Source organism: Podarcis vaucheri, assembly GCF_965113315.1.
Source record: "Podarcis vaucheri genome assembly, chromosome: 1".
Lineage (NCBI taxonomy): Eukaryota > Metazoa > Chordata > Lepidosauria > Squamata > Lacertidae > Podarcis > Podarcis vaucheri.
Window position 1 is genome coordinate 41,563,857 of NC_138759.1, and position 23,228 is coordinate 41,587,084.

The 23,228-nt window shown below is 43.9% G+C and overlaps 1 protein-coding gene and 1 long non-coding RNA gene across 12 annotated transcripts in view; one reads left to right on the forward strand and one right to left on the reverse strand.

The window, feature by feature from the left end:
• MEIS2 (Meis homeobox 2) overlaps positions 1-1,704 on the reverse strand; it is a 233,754-nt gene extending 232,050 nt beyond the window's left edge. For 2 of the 11 annotated variants that reach the window (XM_082240348.1, XM_082240351.1), the window contains exon 1: positions 180-666. In XM_082240348.1, coding sequence (XP_082096474.1) covers positions 180-188 — 9 coding nt within the window. In that variant the 5' untranslated portion in view covers positions 189-666. Of the gene's footprint in view, positions 1-179; positions 667-705 lie in introns of those variants that run through there. The other 9 variants (XM_082240350.1, XM_082240344.1, XM_082240349.1 and 6 more) reach the window with 9 other exon arrangements.
• Positions 1,705-9,189: 7,485 nt separating this feature from the next.
• On the forward strand, positions 9,190-14,690 carry LOC309542704. The gene is made up of 2 exons (XR_014224384.1): positions 9,190-13,297; positions 13,388-14,690. It is a non-coding gene; the product is annotated as an uncharacterized lncRNA (long non-coding RNA).
• Positions 14,691-23,228: the final 8,538 nt, after the last annotated feature.

A 23,228-nucleotide genomic window follows, 5' to 3' on the forward strand; every position in this document is an offset into this window, starting at 1 on the left:
GAGAAGCGAAAAATGTTCGCCGAGTCAGAAGAGAGCGGAGCACGAATAAACAAAACAACCCACAAGTAAACAGATTAATACTTCGGAGCGGCGGTGGGAAGCAGGGCTGGGAAGGGAAAGGAAGAACGCGAGGGAGGAGTGGGGTGGGGGGGTGGGAGAGCAAATAATCTGAAAGTTACCAGAAACATTATTTAGCAGCAATTCCCCCTTGTCCTTGTCAAAACCAGAGACAAACCAAGCAGCAAACGTAGCTGAATTTCCTAGGCGGCGGCGGCGGCGGCGGCGGCGGCAACAGCCACAGCAACAGCAGCGGCGGCGGCGGCAGCAGCAGCAGCAGCAGGCAAGCCTTCCCCCCTGTGAACCCCGCGCCACTGAGCAGCTAGAGAGGAGCAGGGAAATCGCGCTGCTGGGGGAAAAGCTAGAGAGGAAAGAAGCGTGGAACAATTGCAGACAGACACACACACACGCACGCACGCACATTCACACAGAGGGAGAGAGGGAGAGAGAGAGATAGACACACACACACACACACTCGCGCACACGCGCGCACACACAAAACCGGTGAATAATTTTTGCTGCTATTTGTTTTGTTGTTTTTTAAATAGTGGCCGCCATGAGCAGCAGCGACGGAGGCGAGCAAATCCGACAGGCCCTCTTAAGAGAGGATTTATACACGTAAGGTAAGTGTTGGAGATTTAAACCTACCCTTTGCGCCATCAGTCTGCGCTCCGATAAACTCCTGGAGGTGTCCTATATTTAATATCCCAGTCCAGCAACAACAACAAAAAAGTGATTGAGTGGTGAAGAAGAAGAAGAATCCCTTTTCCCCCTTGTCCTTTCGACCCACTTATAGACTTCTCCAGCACGCTTAAATAATCATAAAAGACAACAGCAATAACAATAAAAAGTAGGCAAAGAACCCCGTCGAGTTTGTGATCTTCTTTTTTCCCGCGCGCTGCTTCTCCGTTTCCCCTTTCTCTGTCTCTTTCCTTTTTTTTTCTTCCTTTGCGTAAAAATAATAATAATTAAAAAAAATTAAAAATCGTCAACCCCCCAACTGAAGGTTACGATCGGCCCGTCAGCAACCCACATGTAACCAAACTGTCGTGTCTCATGGCTTTTTGCCACTCCAGCTGTCAATCAAAGCCATGGAATGTCAAGGTAGTGAATGAATGATGGCTGATGATGATGAAGAAGAAAAGAGGAATCTTTTTAACCTCGGGTTCTTCTCTCAGTAACTCCGCGTTTGGGGTTTGTCTTGTAGGAGAGCTATAGGTTCTTTTCTCCCTCTCTCCCCCTTTTTTTTAACTACCGGGAGGGGGAGGGTGGGGTAGGATGCGAAGAAAAATGGAATAGTTTGCAAAACGTGGACTTCCTCCGTTCTTTTTTTTTTCCCCGGTAGGTATTTTGTCTCCCTCTTCACCTCTCCCTCTGAGATGAGTGAGTGTCAGTAAGTGTTGGCAGGTTGGCTGCTGGCTGGCTTATAGAAGAGGCTCAGTTTTGCAGCGCTGATCGGCGGGAGAATGAAATGACGGAACCCGGAAGTAGTGGTGGCCATAGCCAGTCCTACAACAGAGACACATACAAGGGAGAGGGGAGAGGGAGAGGAGAGGAGAAGAGAGCGAGCACAGAACCAGCGAGCGAGCGAGCGAGCGCTTAAAGCCTGTGATATGCAGAGTATGCAATCAGGGCTGCTTCCACGCCACCCGGGGAGGGGGGGGGGAGAAAGCCACCCTGCAAATCACACCCATAGCAAATCAACGTGCCTTTTCAGATAGGAAAGGGAGAGTGTGGGATAAAGAAGGAGGCACAGGAGAAGGAAGAGAGGGAGAGAAAGAAAGGCTGCCTGGCTTCGTGCGTGCGCGTGGTGGGGGAACTGCAAAAAGCCAGAAATGGGGTGGGGGGGTGGGGAAGTGCCATACAAGCCTAGCACTGGCATGCTTTTTATTATTAGATTATTTTATCACTCAATACCCTTATCTGCCTAACTGCACTCTTTAGCCAGCGCTTCGCATTGTGCCCCCCCCTTCAGTCTCTCTCTCTTCTGAGGTTACTTCTAGCAGCGATTCAATGGCCACTATGCAAGCCGAAGGAACTCAGGCAGTTGCAAAGGTTTAAGGGGGGGGGGGAGAGAGAGAGTTAGAGAGAGAGAGCATGCAAAGTTGATCTGCCAGCGGAAACTAGCCTGCTTTAAACAAAGTCCTCCGTCCATGCCAGAATCTTGTATTCAAAGAGATCTCTGTGTGCGTGTTTCCTTTTCTGTGTGAAACCACTACCTTTTAGCTGTTGTTGTCGAAATTACTTTTCCAGGAGCAGAAGATAGACCAACCCCATTTGGCATCGTTCTTCATTAAGTGATCGCTTCCATCAGCCACGCTGTGTGATGTTTTTGGAAGGGGGGGGTGGATGAGAGAGGGAAATCTTTTTAGGTTTTGCTCTGAGGCTGCCAGGAGACTGGAAGGCAAAATCACTATCTTAAAATAGTGGTGTAGATTTGAATGCACTGGGGTGTTGTTGTTGTTGCTGCTGCTGTTGTTGTTTTAAATGGGCCAATCCGTCCTGTTATTGTGAACATGTACAATTTTACCTGTGTTTTGTGGAACCTGTGCTTAAAGTATTTGCCCTGGTAATGTCTTTTTTACGGCTATGTTAATTACAGCAAAGTTATTCAGCAAATCGAGTGAAATGGTGCCCCCTTTTTCCGTTCCCAAGGATCAAATGAACTTTTGAAAATACACACAACACACTTTCTTCGTCTTTCTCCCTCGCTCCTTCTCTCTCTCACTCTCTCTCACACACATACATACACACGCTACCTATCACGTTAGTGTGTATGTGTTTGTGCAGCTTCCTCCAATCACTTTGCTGGAACTAAAACATGCCTTACCTCAGAGCAGTCAATTACCAAAGCTACCCGAGATCATCAATCATGGGGAATGCTTGAAGTTTAGGGGAGGAGCAATGGTCAAACTATTGATTGCTGCAGTTTTGTACTCCCCCCTCCCCCCTCTCTCTCTTTCATGCTCCCTGAACATAAAATCTAAACCAGACAATACTGTTAATAGTGGGGTTTATCAATGTATCTACTTGTGAATGTGGCCTCGCACATACATAGCATTGAAGGGGGGGGGAGAGAACAACTCCCCCCAAAACAATGACACCGCTGCTTAAACTGGGAAGAGGGAGAGTCGGAGGGAGAGTCGGTTCTTCGTAACAGGGTCACAGTGAAGGAAAGTTGGGGAGGAAAGGGAGGGAAAAAAATCACCCAAGTGGGGGTGGGGTTGGCTCTAGAAATTTGGCCAGATTTTAATGGGCGATGGGAATGTGCTCCAGAGGTCAATAAAGCCCTCCAAAATGATGAATGATTGAGTACCTGTGATGATGATAGTGATTACCGGAGCAATTAAACAGTTTGATTAAATGAGCCATCATAACAATGATGTCTGCGGGAAATCAGCCCTCACATATAAAGAAAGATAGCGTGGAGAGAGAGGCTGACAAACGCCACTGGGCATGGCTTCGCTTTCCCAGAGCGCTCAGCCTGGCAAAGCGGGAGAGGCTGAACGCGCCGCTCCAGAGGCGAGCGAGGCGAGGAAAGGATCGGCGAGACTTTAAGCCAGACTTGCGCGCTCTCTTCCAACAGCCTCTGAAGCTGCGGAGCCAGATCCAGGACGCTGCTTTTTCTCCCCCTTCTCTCTCTCTCTCTCCCCCCCCCCCGTTTCTTCCCTCCCCTCTTCCTTTCTCCCCTCTAGAGGACCTCTTCCAAGATTAAAGCCGTCCTGAAGAGCAAGCGCTCTCCTCTGTGGCTGACTTGCCCGGGACTTTACTGAAAGGTGAGTAAAACCGCCCTCCGTATGCAGATCTCTTTCAAGCGGCGCTTAAGTCGGTTCCTTTGGCGAAAGGCGTCTTTCGGGCGGGGGGTGGCGGAGGGAAGGTTTTTGTCGTGGTGCAGTATTTTCTACTCTGTCTTATAAATCGGTAACGCAGTTCAAGATATTCATGGTAATGAATACTTGGTTAATCCTTTGGGTGCCCGGAGACCTACAGAGCAGTAGGTTATGCAAATCCTTTCCTACTTTTGCAGCTGGACTCTTCCAACGGATTGCTTTAAAAGAGATCTACTCCTCGATGAATGGTGCTTACGGAGGCTTTTTCCCTCCTTCTTCCGAAAATGTCACTTTCCTAAATTCCTTGGGAATCGCTTTGTTGTAACACAGCCAACACAATCCCGCCTTCCAGGACACATTTTAAACTTGTATTCTAGGGAGGGCAGCAAGAATTGACCTTGCAGGGGATAGAGAAAGCCTTAGTTTAGAAATCTATAGGGGGGGTGTATGTTAGGATAGTTTGTAAAAAATAATAATCCAGTTGCATGAAAGACTTTCATATACTTGGGCTCATTGGAAGGAAAGTTGGTGCGTTTGATTTCTGTTCCAACCACTTGACGGCCAGGCTTCTGTAACGCGGATTTGCAGGGCACTTTTGAGTTGAATATCTTTCGAAAGAGATCGAGCATCTGAATAAAACAACCGAACACCTAAATATCCCAATAACAAACATAACAAAATCTGGAAAATAAACGAGAACATTTGCCGTCTCGAATGCTACATTTTAATTTCTGTTCCCCGCCCCCCCCCCGACTGTCTTTTTCTTCTGTTGAAGTTACCTGAGAGAATACAAAGTAATAACAACAATGTGGCCAATTTCATACCCTCCTTGGGTCGGTGAAAAGCTAACCCCATCTCCAAATCGGTAAAACGCACATTTCCCGGGTAGCTAATTGAGAGTAGCACTGTTCCTGATTTAGAGTCTGAAGTTGGTTATCGGAATTTGGACGCATGTGAGATGGGTTACATTTGGGCTGATAATAATAATAATAATAATAATAATAATAATAATAATAATAATAATAATACATTGTACAGTCCTCAACATATTTACTCAGAAGGAAGGCCGTCTTATGTCAGTGGGATTGACTCTCATATAAGTGTCCTTAGGACGGCAGCCACAGTGGACTTCAGTGATATTTCCAAGCTAGCTTGTCCCTTCAGAGCCTTGTCCTCTTGCAAGCTGCAAGTGGGGCTTTCCTCCTTTCTAGAACCGGCCCAAAGTCCAAAAAAAGAAATTAGGTGTCCAGCGTGGAAATGCATCTCCGTCAAGAATCCGCTTCCCCCTTCCTTCCCTCCCCCCCCTTTTGGCCCAGGCTGGAAATGGTTTTAACAGGCGGTAAAATTTCATCTTGTGGTGTCAAATTGGGGTCAGTTGGGGGTTAGGGTTCTCAGTGTCCGCGAAGGAGCTGTCCAGCTGTGTGGGGATTCATTAAGGGCAAAAGATCCGTTTCAAGAAAAACAATACAGAGACAATCAGTAGGCTAAAGATCCTCTCCAAATCGCATTTTACAAGTGCGCCAGAACAAATATGGATGCTGAAACCCTATTCACTCCAAACTTCCAAACCGCTTCCTTTGTCTCTCGGAACGGGAAAGAAAATCCTCTAAAACTTCAAGAATCTGTTTTCAGCAACCAGGCTTTTGGAAGGGTGGCATCTTTACAATTTGAGTGTCTTTTTAGATTTTATTTTTTAAAATTTACTCCTCTCTTTTTGACAGAGCGGAATTGCACAACAGGTAATATCTCAGTCTACGTGTGTGTGTGGGAGAGAATGTGTATGTGTACAAAATTATTATTTCAGATTTACACTCTGAGCTATACAGAGGATAAGGGTTTTTTTATGGCGGCTGGGTGAGATACCGATGCAGAACGTTGCTATTGACCACCGTCCAAAAATCCTCCTCCCCCCCCCTGCTATTTATATATTCTAATAGATACTCTCTGGTGCCATTAACTTGGGGGTCTCTAACAGTGTGGAAAGTGCATGTAGCTAATCTGGTTTTATTAAATTCGCGTGGTTCAAATCCTCTTAGCTTTTCTACATCTGTTAGAAGGACCGGCGCCTCGCTGGAGGGACAAATAACTTCAGCCATAATCTTGTTTGCAACTTTATTCAGTGTTTGTTTGCTGAAATGAAGTATTTTTGGTTTTGGTTATGCACATTGAATAGGGGGGAATAGCTCCATTTTTAATATAGGAAAATTCTGGATGATTCTTAAATATTTTGATCTGAATTCTGCTTCGAGAACCAATGACAAAGAATGGATCAGATTTACTGATGAAAGCAGGGAGGTGGAGAACTCTTCAAAACAGTTCAGCCACTTCCTCACTTCTATTTTCTCTTTATACTGGAAGCATCCTCACCACAATCATTACTATTCAGAAAGCTGGCACGACTTTTTTTTTAACAGGCGCAATTTATTTTTAACTCTCCAAATCCTTAAAAAAACAGCACCCCAAACCCTGCTGTTTTACTCCAATCCACCAGTTAATCCAAAGTGGGTGGCTGCAGAAAACCGTTGAAAAACCTCCGCCGGTTTCAATGCGTTTTAATGCTTTGTCTTTGGTGGGAATTCGTGCGTTTTTAGCTAAACTGGGCTATGGAATGGGCATGGTCATTTCGCTCAGATTTCTGTAAAGTATTTTGAGCAGTAGCGATCTTTCTTCCTACTTATTACACGCACACGCACAATCAGAACTACTCAGTCAGGGCGAGTGCGCTACCATATAAACACAGGGCCAAATATTCCGCGGGACGGATGGAGGTGTTCCTTGATTCTGGTCTTGAGTCTTGTTCACCCAGTTCTTTATTCCCTCCCCTATTTCCAAAGGCCGTTTCGTGCTATCCCTTCTTTATTTTTCTTTCCTCTCTCAGCAACCTGTTTTCAAACTTTTCAAACATCTCCTCTACCCCCCACCCCAAGTAAATGCTAGCCCAGCAGGGTGAACTTTTCTTGACCTCTATCGCTATATGCTTGCAATTTTGAAAGTTGAATTAGGAGGATTATTCATGTAAGTTACCTGTTAAACTTTCCGCACCCTCCTTCCCTCCCTCCCTTTTTCTGCTCAAAATCAACATGAGCTCCAGTTTCTTTATTCACTTGCAAGCCTCTATTATGCTCCCCAAACACCTCTAGGAATTAAAATGGCACTTGTGGAGTGGGTCCCCCCCCCTTTATTTCTTTATCTCTCCTGTTTATTCTGTAAAGATCCCGCTGAACTGAAGAAGCGAGGCAATAAACAGCCCTCTAGCGCTATCTGGCGGGACTCCAACACTCCCAGAATCTGCCGCTTCCAACCAGCCCCTGAAGATCGCTTTCTCCCGCGCTTCTTTGTACTGTATAGTTAAAAGAGATCTGGCCGCAGAACTGAAAGCCCTTCTTCGGAAAGGGATGCTATCTCTGGTCCCGAAGCAGGAGTTCCCTAACCGCAGAAAGTTCGGAGATCAAGAAGGCACTTTCGCCCGTTCCTTTCAGGTTCTTTGCGCGCGCGCTCTGCCTTTCCCTCTTAATAATCCCAAACTCGCCGTCGAATTTTTTTTCCGAGATAGGAAGCCCCTGCGGTCAAGCACCGATCCCTAAGCACGTTGGCTCTCTCGAAATCGGCCTGTTTCAATGGGGCCGATTCTTGCCAGGTCTTTTGCAGCGCGCGCCCCAACACATCCCACCTTCTCCATAGCCCCGTCTTTACGCACTAGCATCCTAAGCCGGAATGCAAATAGGAAGCCGGCCCTTTGTTTTGTAGGTAAGCGAGCAAGGAAAGGACAGAGATGGGGAACCCTTCTGTTGCAGAATCAAGCCGCCTCCTTGCCTGCCGGGCAGAAAATACACAAGCAGGGAACGCAGAAGGATGCGCCTGGTACTTCCCTAGGTTAGGGATGGCGTTTGATATCCCCACTTTCCCAATTTAATTCTACCAAATGTAACAAACAAACAAAATGGAATGGAAAACCTGGCCTGTTTTTAAGCGGATTCTAGACAGCACAGACCCCAACGGTCAATCTTTTCTCTTGCCCGCCACCCGAGCTAAAAACCGAGATGCTCAGGCGTTCAGATCCTTTTGTCCCAAAGCCCTTAAGTGGCTCAAACCGGCTTCTGGCCGAGTTGTGGATTCCGCTGTGCTTAAATTCCGGACAGTCCCTTCCAATCTGAACACACCCAGAAACTGCAAACTCTCTCTGGCACTTCAAGGAAGCTCCATTTCTGGGGCTGCCTGGAAGGAACCACCCATTTCAACTTTGAGAAAGAAAAGTCAACACGGGGATATATTGGGTGCGTTTTCCTGGGCACCACGGAAGCTGTCAAAAGGACACGGCGCGATTTCTGGAGCGAGGCTTTCTGTATTGGGCAGCGTCTTAAACTCTTTCGATTTTCTCCCCAGAAATCGGGCAGTCTTAATGCACCTTTCTTTTTTAAAAAAAAATTCACACCGTCGCTGCCCCTTACAAAGAGAATGCAATATTGGTGATTTTCTCTCTGTAGGAGAAGAGGGGCCTTGTGGCACACACTGCATATAGCCAGTGAGCTCTCCCTGTGCTGAGCCCCGCTGTAATTAATTGAAAACAGTTATTAGGTGGTCATTGGCAATAGCGTAAATAATTGCGGTGGGTTTTTACTTAAAATTGACCGGTCACAGAGCGGTTGGGGGTGGGGATGGGGGGTATCGATCGGAGGTATAAAAATGATGTATCAAAACATCAATGTCGATTATTTGAAATATTGTAGTCGAATCTTTTTATTGCTTCATCGGTTTAAGTGTCTGAAAGTGCAGCGTTCCAACATATATTTATGTTGTCAATACTGTCAAAACTGTCAGGTTTATTACAGTGGATTTGTAATACATTTCGGAGCTGCTCATTTGCATAAAACCCCCCTCCAGTTTTCCTCTTCCCACCCCCACCCCAAACCAACTCCCACACGCCTTTCCCCATCTCGAGAAAGAAAGCGGGCGGGGGGGGGGGCGACTGTCAGTTTAATCAAAGGACTCAGGGCTCCTTTGCTGAAGCAGAAGTAGAGATCCCGCACAATTACATCAAGCCCCCCTCCGCCTCTTTCCCTTCCTGGGTCGCCTCGCCTAACTTGCAAAAGAGATCCGCTGTGTCGCCCTTGCCTTTCCGACCTGATTAAATAAAGCCCATCCCGATTCAGTCCCCATTTCAACTGGTATGATCCCTGCCACTTCTCGCTTTCTTGCCTACTTAGGCTGCACTCTCGCTCCCTTAAGGAGTAAGCTCAGCGGAAGAGAGTCGGATTTACTCCTCAGTAAACAGGTTTAGGATCGTTCCGTCAGATCCCGCTTCGAAGTGGCTGCGCTTACTTGAGTCTGCACTTCGGGCTACGCTCCTAGTCACTTATTTGGTTTCTGCCGAATTTCGATTCCGGATAAACATCCGAACCGATTTTGAAATAACAGGCTTGTTTCGGAGGAAGAAGAGATTGGGGCGAATAAGCCAGGCGGGTCGGTCCAAACAGGCGCACCTGTATGAAGCCTGGACGCGAGAAAGGCGCACAGATACTTCGGTCCCAGGAGCCGCAAGGGCATAAAAAGAATAACCAGCTGCCTTTTGATCTGTGTGTTTATGGATTGAAATGCCCCTCGCGATGGTCAAATGAGCGCCTCAGTCCTCTCCTTTGAAACGAGCAGGACAGGAGCAAGGCGAGTAAACATACATTGTTGGATTTGGGAGGGCCAGAGGCAAATCGGGGCCATCCTTAGGAAACCCCTGGATTTCTAGGACGCGTAAAAGATCCCGCTCACAAAGTTTGAAAAGAACAGTAGCCACAAATTCTTGGTTAACTTCTCTCTCGCATTTTCTTGCAGAGCCGCTTCGCGAGGCGAAAATGTGTAAAAACAAACAAACACCTGGACTCACCCCCATCCCCATCCCTTAAGCCCAGGTTGCTCTGCGGATGCCCCGCAGTTTCCTCCAGACTCACCTGGCTGGATGCTTGCACTAGCGAGGACAGCATTTATTATTATTATTATTATTATTATTATTATTATTATTATTATTATTATTATTTACTACCGTCTAAGATTCCTCTCCATCCAAACTAGCCTGTGATAAGTCTTGGAAAGGGACCTCCAACTCTCTCCTGCCTGTAAATTGAGAAGTAAGGCGAGTGGATTGGGGGCGCGGAGGCTCTGGCCCCATAAGGGACCTTGTTGACTTGGGCTTGTGACCCCCCCCCTCCAGGAGAGGGTTTCCGCAGTGCGTGGTGGCTTCCAGGAACCCACCTTACGCGCGACCAAGACGCCCTATGCGCCGAGGGGCGTCTTGCTGCTGCTAGCGGCCGGCGTGTCTCCCCTGCTGGAGGCAAGGAGAAGATTCCTCGGTCCCTGTAAAAAAAGTGCGACGGGACGCACCCAGCAGACGGTGTGGGTTGATGCAAACTTCCCCCCGAAAAAGGGACAGGATGGCCGAGGAGCCCCACTGCCTTAGCATGGAGCAATAAGCCCAAAGGCCACTGTTAAGGAGCTGGGGAAAGGTGAGGGTCCGGAGCGCCTATCCGTCGAGCCTCGTCCCCTCGGCGCCCGAATTTCGTTCCTTTCCGAGCCCGGCGCCTCCTTCCCTCGCGCGCTCGGAAAGCATTTAACAACAATTACGCCTTAATCAGCTGGAATGTTGGCCACAAATGACGCTATTAAACATCAAAGGGATGCCTCCGACTTTACCTTTTAGCCATAAGAGGATTAATTTCTCTAATTAGAGGGGATAAATATGTGCATAAATACATATCTCTCTCCTCACTCCTTTCTCCTTAATCTGACGGATTCCTATCGATGGGAGGGGAGGAGAGAGTGAGGCAGGGGGCGCGCCGGGGTGTTCCCCGACATCATCGCCCGCATCTTTAATTCTTAAAAAAAAGAAAAACCCGACATGATAATGGGATGGGGGGAGAAGAGGGGCTGACCAGAAGCCCCCGCCCCAAAGGAGCAAATCCGGAGGGTCGCATCAGTTCACCGAAGTCCCTCGCTGAAGGCTGCTCAACACCGGCAGATATTACTTTTCCGTGTATTTGGGAGGCAGAACAAAAGCAAGCAAATTCCAACCCCTTCCAAATGAAACCTGGAAGTGGGGGCAGACTTGTTTGCTTTTGTTGGGATTTAGGATCCGATTTACTGACCCCCCCTTCCTCGCCGCACTCCGAAGCTCAAGGCTGCGTTTAATCTCCCCCAATAAAATCCGCCTGACCTTGATTCTAACCTGTATGAATACCTCATTTACCTAATGACTTTGTGTCACGTAGGCAGGAGGTCAGTTTCCTTTTTAACCTTTCCCATTGCTGCAGTAAGCATTCTGGGATAATCGATGGCTCTTTGAATAATCGATGCACACTTTATGATCCCTGACAAACTCCATGGACGGGCACCTTGTTTCAGGAAAGCAAAGCTTGTCTTCTCGGAACAACAGAGGCGAATTGTGCCTCGGGCATCTGTGCAGGAGGCTGGCGCCTAGAGGACTAGCGCCTTAACTCCCGTGTTTTGTACCTCGGCACAATATTGTCCAGGAGTAGGATGCACGGCGTTATTGTTTTGGTTTTTTTTAAATTAAAAAACCAAAAAGAAAAAACCCCACCAACACACACACACACACACACGGTCTGTTTCCTCTCTCAGTAAACAAAGCCCGTGAGAAGAAACATTTTTTATTTGGTCCTCACAGGTTACACTGAAGAGATTTTGGGTTGGGGGCCAGATCTCTATTGAGATTTCAAAAGCAAGCGATTCCACACTCTTCCAACCTTCCTTTCCTTCTTTCTTTCTTTCTAGGAACAGGCGCAACGAGACCATCCGCTCACTTGGGCAAGTCTCTCTCTCTCTCTCTCTCTCTCTCTCTCTCTCTCTCTCTCTCTCTCTCTCTCTCTCTCTCTTTCTGCCCTTTCCCTTCTTTATTTACTCAGAGATTAAAGTACAAAGTCCCTCCCCCCCCCCGGCAAGGCAAAGGTGCTTTAGTGCCTCGTCGCGGCGCCCCACCTTCCTAATGACTCCGGATGGCAGGACTGTGTCCTCAGATAAACACGCGCGTGGGGGAGGCGGGGAAACCCTGCCGTGAACTTTTCCCTTTCGCCAGCCGGGCTGCGGGGTCTCCTCTCTCTCTCACGAGGTAGTTCTTGCCTGTCCTGTTAAAAGTTTCCTCCACTCCCGTTAGGGAGGAACGGGAGAAACACGACCCTATCTAACGCTAGCGAGCAGAAAGAAGCGAAGCGGGTGGGTGGGTAGGAAGCGAGCCCCCCCAATCCCTCCCAACCACATTTACTCTTTTTTTGCAAACAAAACAAGTCAGCAGCAGCGCTCAATAATGTCTGGGAGCTCTCACATTTGCTGCTATCTGCTGGTGTTAGTCAGAACTGAGAATCGTTGCAACCCTGTTACCTCTGTAGGATAATTAATACAGATTCGGGGATTCTTCTTTCTTCACTACCTATAAACATATGCTTCGTTGTCCTCCGCAGTTAAGTTATTCAGGGGTCCCTCCACTCTCCCCCCCCGCGCCACAGCCCAGCCCGGTAGTGTGATTCTTCCATCGAAGTTTCGACCTGAGACTTTCCCCGCCACATATTAGAGAAGAGCAGTTTAGGGATACGGAGGCAGGAGGGAGAGCGCAACAACTTTTGATGGGCTTAGGAAAAAATCGTTTCAGATTCCTCTATAGAAATCTGGGATCAAGAAGCTAAGTCAAATGTAAGCCATTTTCTAAGGTGTTTAAATAATGTTACAGTGCCACATCATAGCCAGCTCTCCGGGAAATGGGAAAGACAGACATGTCTCTCTCTCTCTCTCTCTCTCTCTCTCTCTCTCTCTCTCTCTGGGTGTGGGTGGGTGCCCGGGTGCCCGCCCCCAAACATATTTCCTCCGAAGTCTGCTGCACTGATTTCAGTGGGGCTTGCATCCACATATGTGGACTCGGAATGCAGCCTAGCTCAGCCGTCCTGAGAGCTTCCTGGAAAAGCTTTCCTATTGATTTAAGTGAGAATTGCTTCCATGTAATGTGTACAAAATCAAGGTGTAATCTCTTCGGGTGCAATCCCGCAGGCTGTAAGCCTGTTTAAATCACATTGACTTCAGGGAGATTTCAGCAGTACTACAGCAGCCTTGTGAGTATCACGTGTATTATCAGAGCCACTGAAGAAGCAAGACAGCGCCATTCTGAGAGACACCTGGCCAGATGTCTACTGAGCAGAGCTAGCATGTTGATTGGGGCTTTCCTAAGTGCCTTAGACCCGTGGCCTGAGAGAAGAGATTATATGACAATCAACTTTTCTTCACACTCAACATTTCCTTCTCTTTCACCTAAATGCCAGGGACATATTTAATGGGAAACTTCTTTCCAATATCATATCCAATACTGCGTGGGACTGCACAGAAGATACATAACAAAAGCTGGAGAATGAGCTTCTGCAAAGGTAGGTTTAGATAATTAATACCAGACATTTCTACAATGTGGTTCCTTACAAAATCCTGTCAAGGAGACCGTAAAAATTCCTGTTTTACAGAAAGGGAGACTCTGACTTGTCTAAGAACTCCCAGTGAATCCTTGGCTCTGGTGTCAAATCTTAACAGTTTATCTATCTACTAGCCCACAGAGAACAATGCCACTCATATTGGATTCTGAAGATGCCAGATGCTTATACTGGCATTCAATCCCTGGTAAGTCCTCTATGTATACAATTTTAAATGGGGGTTATTCTTAGGCCAGTGTGTGTACAATTGCAACCTTAGTCAAGTTTTAGTCAGGAGAAAACTAGCACATCGGTAAGACTTCTATCTTTGGGGAAGATTCTATTTCTTGGGGGGTGGGCTAGGATTCATACATGCAACCCACCTTCTACACACCCATAAGATAAAGTGATACATTCCAGGAAAGACCTTACCACTTGGGTCTACTGGAACATGGTTATTTCTTTTTAAATAGTGCCAGACAAACAGGGCAAACAAAATGTTGGATGAAATCTTACACTGAACTCTGCAAAAAAACTCCCACCGATGTTAGCATATGAAGTCTGCAGCCGAAAACTGTTACACACTTTGCATGGCTAAGTGCTATATAAATGGTAATAAGCTCATTCATCATTATGTATGAAATAATGGTAACACATTTGATATAAAATGACATATGCAAACTCCTTATGATATCTATCAATGCATTTGCAATAATTACCATGCTAATTTCGTTGTTTATCATTGCTCTGATCAAAGTGCCTAGAGAAGTATACATGGGCATAAGCAGTGTGGAAACAAAAACATCACAAGAGTTTGTCCTATATTCTCAACTCGAGGCTATATGGCAATCATAAGACAACATATCTAGGCTTGTGTCATACTGGATAATACTGTTCCTTGGGTGACTGAGGACACTTAAATCTAACCTTTTGATTCACAGCAGCTGAGCTGTTGAGCAGCATGATCTTGGCTAAAGTGTAAAGTTTGCTGAACCACACATAAATAGATCTATATTTATAGAAATACTTAATATTCAGTATTTTTTTAATCCCATTAATTCCAAAGGGAGATTTAAGCCCACACCTGAATGGGATTTTAGGTGCCACCCTATACATGTCTACTAAGAAGCCCCACAGAGTTCAACGGGACTTATTCCTTAAAAAGAAAAAAAAGTTCAGAATTACATTTAACTTCCCAGGGCAGATAAAAGCACAATTAAAACAGGTTTTTTTTAAAAAAAAAACCTCACCTCACAACAAAATCAATAATCTTTGCAATACATTGCAGGGAGGACACCAAAAACAATTCTTAATTTGTCAAAGGTCATGTTCAAGAGGTGTGTCTTCAACAACAACAGCTGTAAAGATATGGTGCCCGATGCAACTCTGTTGAGAAGGTGTTCCATATTTTGGGGGTCATCACCAAGGAGACCCTCTCATGAGTTGCTGCTCTTGAACCTCTGGGAATTTATTGATTAGCCTTCCTGAAAGTAGCCTTTCGGTTCACAAATCTCAGACAAATTAAGCATTTTTGACTCCATCTCTTCCACTGAAAACACATGTTTAACTCACCAAAATTAATGGAACTTTAGAATGTTTGTCTTCAGCTGCATCATACCCACAATGGAGTAGTTATCATTAAAATAGTGTGTGGATACCACAGCAAATTCTGGTAACTGAGGTATTGTACATCCTAATTGTTTTGGCCACTGTCTTGACCTACAAGCTCCGTGAAAAATATTTATGTAGAATTTCATGTGGAAAGTGTTCATTATTACGTTTTAGCTGTTTATTTATTGTATATTCTGTGTTATCATTTATGTTCTTTGCATGTTTGCTAAGAGACAGATTATTCTGATACCCTCTCTCTCTCTCTCTCTCTCTCTCTCACACACACACACACACACATTGCCTTGTTGCACCAGGTAAATGGAAACAAATCAATCCTCTCCTGATATTGGATGGGTTGCAAACTTTGGGAAGACAATGAACTCTTTCACTTCTAGAACAAGAAAACTGTTCATAATGACATGAGATCTACCACATACATCCAAGCTTTGAGCACAAAGTATGTTATATACCCACATCAGGGAAACTCAGATAACTTTGCCAAAGCAAAATTCCCAATCAATACTTGGGAATGTATAGAATAATACTTTTTTACCACCACCCTTCCCCATTTTTTATTTTTATTTTTGCATTTTTTGCACTCTTGGGAAGTTGTTGGGAAATAAACCCCTCCTAAAACATGCATTTTGTGATGGTAGGTAGATGCTGAAATCAAATGGTTTCTCCTTTTTGAAACATATTGTAGGTCCCCACCTCCCTTGGCCATCATAGGTTATACATATAGGAATAATAATAAAGATATATACGAGATGGCAGAAATAATAGGATAATCGGGCCAAAAAGTGATTTGGTTTAATGATGTGAGCCATGAACAGAGCCTGAGGCACAGTGTATCTACCCTTGCAGCTGAATCTTGACACAGTAAAGAAACGGTTGCATGTCAGACTGGAGATAGGGTGGAGTTAATTTTTTTTTCATGCTTCCCCATGGTATATCTTTTTCAAAAGCTAAGTTAGGGTGGAGAGCTATCACATGATAAAGAAAAGGTTGTAGCTTTCAGGGTATTTTGTACTTGCAAAAGGACACACACACACACACGGCAGAATTGAAAGATATGAGCACTCTCTGCCATTGGTCAGGGGACCAAGGGCCACTGGGAAGCTGGTTCCTCTGTCTCCCAGGAAAAACATCACAGCAAAGGGAGGGACCACATTGCCTCCATGCATCTGCCAAAGGAGAAGTAGCTTCAGGAGTCTCACATGCCCTCTCCTTGCCTGAAAGGATGCTCTAGAATAGAAGCAAAGGGAAAGGACACTCTGGCCCCATCCATTAAATGAAGGAACAATAGTCAAAAACACCAACAAGGAAGATCAACCTGTTTGAACTGGACATAAGGCTCACCACATTGTTTTGAAGAACAGATCTGCACTGTCTATCTCTCCCCCGTCCCCCTCACTTGTGTATCTTGTATTTTTCCGTCTATAAGGCTAATGGCAGGGCCTCACACCCCCTCTCTTCTTCTTTTGTTTTTATTGATGTGAGCAGCTTTGAGCAGCTCCTGAAAAGCAGGATAAAAACGTAGTAAAAAAGTGCCATACTAGTTTGTAAGACAGCACAGAAATCAATTTGTTTGGGTCACAAAACATCTAATCTAAACCACGACAGTTCCCCAAGCTCGCAGTTAAAGTAGACTTTGACATTCTGTGTCCCACTGGACTGTTTTGAAACAGCAGGAGGTATAAATTAACTGTCTCTTCAATTACAGATTATCAGCATCATCATTTTGTATTATGCGGGTTAACCTATTCATGGTTAATTTTGGAAAGGATTCTCATCAGGATAGAAATCTTAACAACACTTAGGTGAAATAACTTCTGCTGGAATCCACATGTGAATGCAAATGTGTTTAAGATCAAAAATATATGTAATCTAGCAAGCAGAGTCCTGATGCATCTATTGGCTGAAAAAAGAGAGCAAATTGAGCCAATAGGGTTATGGTTAGTTTCCCATGTGCATTAATCTGCAAACAGAGGCAAATATAGAGACTTTCTGCCAATAAGAACAAGTGCAAAAAAGGTAAGTGCAAATTTGAGTTGACTATTTAGCAGTCAAAATAATTGACAGACTGAAATAATTCAAAACAGTTTTATGAATGAGGTTAAGGCAAGATAATATCAGGGGAACACATCACCAAAATCAATAGCAATTTGAGTGGGCATACACTTGTAAATTGTGGTTACAATTTCTGTGTCACAAGAGAAAAATAAAATATTGTATATGTGGTAAATAAAGCAGCATCAATATCTTTTGTATTCTTTCCACTTCAGTCTGCTGTTGGAAACCTGCCATCTGATCAGGGGTTTTTTTAAAAAAAAACCAGTAAAAACTTTAAAGTTGACTACCCAAATCTTGTATTGCCTTTGCTTGTAATACTAATACTTCCCTACCACTACAAACCAATTTTCAATAATACGCCAGAGGTTTAATCCAGTCCACTGCATAGGAGGATTCACCCTCCCATCTTCAGCACACATTCACAGACATTACAGGAAATGGGGGTCTGTATTTATTTCCTATGTCTACATTCAACTCTTTGCTCTACCAAGGCAGGAAAACGGGGCTTAATTTTACTCTTCAGGGACCTCTCTTTTTGTGACTGCTGCACCCATAGTGGACTGCACTGAGTTCCACAACCGTACAGTAAAATGCAAAAATCAAAACGTGCAGTTCCTTTAAGATAACTTCAGTTATGTGGTCCGCATGCTAATCAAGGGACTGTCATGAAAGTATGTCTCTTGAAGATGATCTATGCAATATTTTCTAGAGTATGACAGTCCAGTGGGTTGCCAGTGTTTGGTGCAGGCTGCTTGAGTACAGGAAGATACCTTGAAAGGCAGCCAAGTCTCCCATTTAAATCAAAGCTATTTCATATTGGCTTGCTTTTCAGGAGGAATAAAGTACTGACACTTGTGTATTATTTTGTGAATCGTACTGGACATTTCAAATACCTTAGTTTAAAATACCGATGAGCCCACAGAATTAGAAGAGAATACTGCTTAAAACAGGACTCTAATGTACAACAGCAGGCTTACATTTTTAGATTTTAATATTATTATTACTACTACTAAAACGAGAAATTGTAATGTGATGCCTTTTCCCCCTCAGTTGCTTGGTGTCCAGGATTGTTTTCTTGTTCTTTTGTTTGGCCTTTTTGTTGTTGTAGGAGTAATAAAGTCTTTCTACTAAGTCAAATAAAATATTCCTAAACATTGACACCAAAACCAAAGTAAATTGGAAGTGGTACTTGGTTCTTTAAACAAGAGAATCATGTGACTTCATGTAACACTGTGCTTAATAGTATCCACCTACATGGGTGAGGTTGACAATTAACCCATGTCAAAACATTGCAGAAGGGTAAACCCGGATGTCAAATAACTTTGGAAAAGGATAACCTTGTGTCCTCTTCACCAATCCCCAAGATGGGCCTGTCAGAAGCTGAAATGTCTCCTGCGCTTCCATAACACCAAAAGATACTTCTGTGCTCCATGTTAAAATTCCAAACAGATTTTTTATTTTTTTATTACGGAAAACAACTCCTGTTTGTCGATTCTGGACTATGACCAAACAAAAGGCTGCTTTTTAAAAAGAGAAAAATAAGCACGAGAGATTTCACTCACATCTTCAGGGATGGAATTGATTTTCACAACAAATCATTAATGAAGCATTATTTAATATCGTGGGCACATGCATGAATGGATTTATATATCTAGCTCTAACCTGACAAGGTGGTGGAAAGGGTTTGTTCTGCAAGTCAAGGTTTATCATTCACAGGATACCTGTTTCTAGCGTGAAGTCTGGGAAGGGGGAAAGTGGTGTGAAAGAATATAGTTGACAATAATTACAGCATGCCGATGAAATTGGGGAAACACATTTCCTACTGGAGTAATATCAGATTACATTTACCTGGAGAAAGTGTAAGACTCGACATAGACATGTCCCGCCAACTCCTGTAACCAAATTCTGCACATATAAGGCAAAAGTCCACTGGGCTGCTGCAGCGCAGAAAGAAAATGGTATCGACTGTGTGCCCTTTTTTATCAGATGTGTAGCAGAGGTTCTTATAATCAGAAAAGTGAAAAGGCTTACCTTGAAAATAGACCAAAGCCTGCTCTGTCATTTTCCAATGGTCAGTCTCCTTTCCACAACAGTGATACAAGTCACCATATCTACTTCTGCAGTTTAAAGAGACCTGTAAGATCAAGGTCACTGTTAGTACGCACATACACAAACACGCACACACCATTTGGCACACTAAAGTAACCACTGTATTCTTGTTTTCATTATAATCCCTCAAATGAAGTATTGCCAGACTCACTTTTTCCTCACATCTTGCTGTAATTCTCCAGATTAAACCATTTCACTGGGTTGGGAAGTGAGAGCGAAAGGGAAGCAGAAGATTGGCGCCTCTTGTCACAGTTGGCCTTTTGAACAAGAATGTTATTGCTTCTTTTAACTAGGAATTGATGGCAACTTTATAAAGCTTGCAGAAACGTGAAAGAAATAAGAGTATTTCCCCAGTCTATTAAGTTTTTTTTTTTTTAAAAAAAGATATAGTACACCCCATTGCTATGGCATTCCAGTGTGACTCCAAAGAATTTTCTTCCTCCTAGAGAGCGGAACTCTGAAAAAACAATTGCACTAACAGTGAAAATAGGTCACTGTGATATTTCCTTTGTTGCCAGACTTTCAGCAACACTGAGGCACTTGATAGCATTTTATAGAAATGTCAGATTAATTGCTTAGTATATTAATTTTAGCACAACATGGAATTGCATGATCTAGACATGATTGCAGCTTTTAGAGGAATAAACTATTTCCCCCCACAAAAGTGATAAAAACTGAAGTCACTGAAGCCATTCAGAGGTATCTTGTTGCCATTTCTCCCCTATTTTATTATATTAAACTACAAAAAATCTCTATAGATCTGTATGTCATTACACCTGCATTTTAGCACAAATCTTATTAAAACCAACTAAATAGCTTCATATATTATGGTAGATTGTAAACATAAAATTCAGAAAGCAAGTAATAAAAACAAATAAGTGGGCAAATCATTTTTAAAGGTCACAATCAAGTGGAGACTTGGATTATGTATGCTAAATCTGAGATCAGTTATGGCCAATGAGCTTCAAAATCTTACTCATGATAACTAAACTTCTGAACCTTTCAAATACAGTGGTACCTCGGGTTACAGACGCTTCAGGTTACAGACTCCGCTAACCCAGAAATAGTACCCTGGGTTAAGAACTTTGCTTCAGGATGAGAACAGAAATTGTGTGATGGTGGCGCAGGGGCAGTGGAAGGCCCCATTAGCTAAAGTGGTACCTCAGGTTAAGAACAGTTTCAGGTTAAGAACAGACCTCCAGAACGAATTAAGTTCTTAACCCGAGGTACCACTGTATATATATTTTTTGGTATTTTCAAGCTTATATGGAGAGTTCCTTAGCTCTAAAACATATTGGGTTAAATTCTAATAATTCTGCTCACAGAATGGTGCTTGCTAATGGAAGAGAGGCAATTCCCCCCTTCTCGACTAGCTCATGCAGCCCTGAGCTCCTGCATAACTTTGGAGGCTTGGAGGACCTCCTAGAACTTTGTGGGACGAAGCATGAGGAGCTGCAGGGAGAAAGGAGTGAAAATTACTTTGCCTCTTAATGTCAGTGCAGAGGTTGGAAACCTGTAGACCTCCTGATCTCCCGGGATTCCAGCTCCCATCAGCCCCAGTCCGCATGGCCAATGGTCAGGGATGACAGTAGCAGCACCTGGAGCAGCGGTTCTCAACCTGTGGGTCCCCAGATGTTGTTGGACTACAACTCCCATCATCCAAGGTCAGAGCTCAGGGATGATGGGAGTTGTAGTCCAACAACATTTGGGGACCCACAGGTTGAGAACCGCTGACCTGGAGGTTCCTTGCTCCACTAAGTCAAAGGCCCTGCCATTAATAAAAGGGCACTTAGGATCCAGACCATTGCCTTTCAAAACGAGAGTCCAGTTCCTTTATATTTTTTTAAAAGCACACCAAGTTGCACGTCATTTTCTTCTTCTTTGAGAATTAAGAAAACTGACCTGTGCACCTTTTGGTTTCATTGGTAGTTAGCAGCTTCTTCCAATATAAATATGGCTATATAAGCTAGGTTTCTGATGCAGAATGAAATTTTGGAGCGGGAAAAAATGGGAAAAGAAGGATATTCTCATTTCTTGTTCTAACCGTAGATGTTAAAGCACAAGGCGGTGGCAATGCATATCCTACTTTGAAGGTCAAGACTGTTTACTCTCATAACTACCAAAAAAGGGAAACAAACTTACAATTCCATAATGGCAAAAATGCTAATATTGCTTCACATGCATGAAAAGGTAGTGTTCCATCACATCAACCATTATTACTTAAATAACAATAATTTAAATTATTATAAATAATTATAATTATTAAAATAATGATTTAAATAATTATTTTATTAAATAATAATAATAAATGAAACTGACCTAATATGTAATTCAGAAAACCTGTTCGTGGTTTTTTTTCCTTTTCTTAACAATTCATTTAAAAGGTTTAATCATTTACAAAGCGTTTAGGCCCGATTCTGACAGCCACAGTTATACTTTCTGTGGCATATGAACAGTTTAGCAGTTTCTAGCAAGATGCACTAACAGAGATCCTATGGTAGTAGCCCTAACAAAGTTTGCAGTATGTCTTGAGGCTGTATCACATAATTTTATCTTAATCCAAAAGAGGTTTGCTAAATCCTACAAATTAATGAGACAAGTTAGTCATAATTCACTGGTTTATCCCACTGACTTCAAAGAAAACTTAATGCAACCATTTTTTCTCTGAACTGAGGGCTATGATTTTTTTTTACACAGCTACGTAAAATGTGCTACCTGTGCACATAGAACATGCATGTGTGCGGCAAAAAAGTATTTGCAAATTTTAGTAGCCTGCAGGTACATGCAACAGAGATTCAAGGCTGGCTGTGGGTGCCTGCAGTTCATATACAATAGCAACAAACCTTTGCACTGCATAAATTAGAAGGTAACCCTCAGGTTACCAATAAAGACCAAGTGCTGAGTGTTAGCAGTTGGGGCTGCCAACTCTCCCACTGTCCACAAGACACCTCTACTTTTAACAGCTGTGGAACATATAGAAATTAAGCAGACGAATTCATTTCCACATCACTGCATGGCCGTATTTCAAAGAGCTTCGTCCACTGAATTTCTACTTTCCCCACAGCTGTTAAAAACGAAGGAGTCTGACCTGCGATAAAAAAAATACCCTGGCAATTCCAATTTCCTGCCAAGGAATAAGAGGCAGCAGAGTATATTTCACCTTTTCCACCCTAACAAGCCAACTATTGTATGGCTCCCTGCAATCAGGGGTCATGCAGTAGCTCAAGGAACCAAAGGGCCATGCTAGTGGTGGATTATGGAAGGAGAAACAGAGGATTTTACTGAAGAATGTTCTAGCAGCAGTATTTCATGCATCTCAGGCTCTGCCTGAGCCTCTTCTCTTTTTTCAGCATGATTATATTTTTTATAATTTCAGTAGAGCAGAGTGAGGGTATGTGTTAGAAGAATCAAATCCAGTACCTCGAAGGAGGCCTGCAAGGTTCAGGAAGGCAAAAGTTAAGCTTCTGTAAACTACAAATTGGCATCTAGCAAATGCTACAGAAGGAAGAACCCGTAAGTGGCCCCAAGAAAGTTTCTTGCATGCCTTAATGCTGAATCAGATCGCACACTTTTTTTTTTTTTTACGGCCATAAATTTAGAACGATGCACTGGGTTTTCCTCTTTTAGCAATTTCTTTAACAGACTTATAGCCCTATGATTTGCCATTACCACCCACAGGAAATGTGCCACTGTTCAATCTTGCCTGTTAGGGAAGGTGCCAAGGAAATAGTACATCCTTTTTGGCTTCAACCTCAAGTGCTGGTCAAGTACATTTAGAAAGAGGAGTAATTTAAAAACAACAACAAAACCCCTCAATTTTCTCCTGCAGCTGGCAAGTCATGCCCTCTCCCAGGATACTCCATTACATCACCAATCCATTTCCTCCCTGTGAACAACAGCAATTTATTAGATTTCTTACCCACCTTTCACCCTAAGGTCCCAGATTTTGCTGGATTCAACAATGTTAAAATACAATATTAAAACGGGTTCAAACACATTAGTTAGCATTCTGTGCCCACCGAGCACATTCAGTCCACATTGGGTTGTTTTATGGGTTCCTTGCCCTGACAGTGCAACCCATGTCTGCTTTGAAGTGAAGTCC